The following is a 2,026-nucleotide window of genomic DNA, read 5'->3' as shown; positions in this document are numbered from 1 at the left end:
GGATGCTTTCCGCGATGAGATCGATCGTCTTCAAAGCGGGAGAAGGCTCCCCAAGCCACTTCTCAAGCTCGCTCCCTTCCTTGATCCGGTGGGTATTCTCAGGGTGGGCGGCCTGCTTGCAAAATCCGGATTGACATTCGAGAACAAGCACCCTGCCTTACTGCCCTGCAAACATAGGCTCACGGATCTCGTTATCGAACACGTGCACCGCACGAACATGCACCCTGGTCGGCGCACGCTGCAATATCTGCTCACGCAACATTATTGGGTCCTCGGGGTGCATCGCGCTATACAGCGCGTACTCTCGAGATGTCACCAATGTTTCCGCGTAAAGCCACACACCTCTCAGCCCCTCATGGCGGAGCTACCGGCCGATAGGGTCCGACAGGCCAAGCCATTTTCGATCAGCGGCGTGGATTTCGCGGGACCGTTCAACATAGTCACGCGACGAGCCCGGGGGGTCTCCTCCGTCAAAGTGTACGCGTGCCTTTTCGTATGCTTTTCGGTTAAGGCGGTGCACCTGGAAGCCGCCTTCTCGTTGTCCACCGACTCCTTCCTCGCTGCGCTGCGACGCTTTGTGGCCCGACGCGGACGCTGCTCGCTTCTCTACAGCGACTGCGGAACGAATTTTGTAGGGGCCGCACGGGAACTAGAAAGCCGCATGGGCCTCGCAGCGGAGCGAGAGAAGATCAAGTGGTCCTTTAATCCTCCCTCCGCGCCCCACTTCGGGGGCCTCTGGGAGGCGGGAGTCAAGACCTTTAAAACCCACCTGCGGCGGACCGTGGGTGATCAAGTCCTCTCAATAGAGGAATTCACGACGGTCCTCGCGCAGGTCGAGGCCGTCCTGAATTCCAGACCCCTCTGCCCGATGAGCGCCGACCCTGCCGACCTCGAAGTCCTATCGCCGGGTCACTTCCTCACGATGGAACCGCTCGTCTCCGTTCCCACTCAAGACGTGACCCCGTTACCGATGAATCGGCTGAGTCGGTGGCAACTCGTCCAACGAATTCACCAAGACTTTTGGAGGCGCTGGCATCAGGAGTATCTCCATACCCTGCAACAGCGTCCCAAATGGTGGACCTCAGTCAACCCGCTCGGTGTCGGTGCGTTAGTCCTCCTCAAGGACGCCAACATGCCTCCTCTGCGTTGGAGGCGAGGACGAGTGGAGGCGCTGCATCCGGGCAGCGACGGCGTCCCGCGTGTCGCCACGGTGCGGGTGGCGGACGGCACTATCACGCGTCCCCTAGTGAAGCTGTGCCCCCTACCGATGGGCCCTGCTCCACAGGCGACCGATTCAAATTGAAATAAAATACAACTCGTTGTATTTTGGTGGGCGGTATGTTTGGCGCTCACCAAACTGTAGTTAGATGCATGTATTGTTTAGTCTCATTACTCGTTGTACATAATTTTCTTGCGTACCTAGTCTTAAGTATTTCGGTGACTCGCGCGAAACGTCGGCGGATCGCGATCAACGCGGAATCGATAATCGCGCGACTCACCAATCGGTGCTGCCCTCGCTCACCCCACGAGGGCACCCGCCGGAAGAACAAGTACTCGCTCGCGACACTGTTCCAGCGCCGCGAGCCCTCAGACTCATCGTTACGCCGGCTCATCGTTACGACGTCTGATCGTTACGACGTCTCGGAGCACGGAGAGATTATCGGAGCAGAGAGACTTGTGCTAATATTCGGAGTCGCGAGATCATCCGCTCGCTCCCGGATAGTGCGATCGCCTACTTTCTCGGCTTGTCTGTGTGCTGCCTTTACTTGCTTCCTCCTGCTTGCTTGCTGCCTGCCTTAAATTACTGCTGCCTGCCTCGCTTTCGCCTTGCTTGCTGCCCTGCCTGCGTTGCTGCACGAGCCCGATCGCGACCGAGACGAGACCGCCAGGAGTCGACGGCACAACGAACGGTGAGTCGCATTTGTTTAACTTAATTTTCGCTTTGGGGAGACTTTACACATCTCCCCTGGTCCTTCGAGCTTCGCTTTATCGCAAATCCGGGTACGGCTCTACCGCCCCCCGAGCA

At 58.2% G+C, this 2,026-nt stretch overlaps 1 protein-coding gene across 1 annotated transcript; it reads left to right on the top strand.

Annotated features, from left to right (window-relative positions):
- The first annotated feature begins 217 nt into the window (after positions 1–217).
- Positions 218–1,303, top strand: LOC112460245. The gene has a single exon (XM_025024847.1). The coding sequence runs from the start codon at positions 218–220 to the stop codon at positions 1,301–1,303; it is 1,086 nt and encodes a 361-aa protein (XP_024880615.1).
- The last annotated feature ends 723 nt before the right edge of the window (positions 1,304–2,026 follow it).

Source organism: Temnothorax curvispinosus, unplaced genomic scaffold (genome assembly GCF_003070985.1).
Source record: "Temnothorax curvispinosus isolate PA1 unplaced genomic scaffold, ASM307098v1 QBEX01010437.1, whole genome shotgun sequence".
Taxonomy (NCBI): Eukaryota; Metazoa; Arthropoda; class Insecta; order Hymenoptera; family Formicidae; genus Temnothorax; species Temnothorax curvispinosus.
This window is presented reverse-complemented; position numbering and strand designations above follow the sequence as displayed.

Excerpts from the sequence above, each read along its gene's own strand:
- LOC112460245 (XM_025024847.1), top strand. The coding sequence starts at position 218 with ATGCACCCTGGTCGGCGCACGCTGCAATATCTGCTCACGCAACATTAT.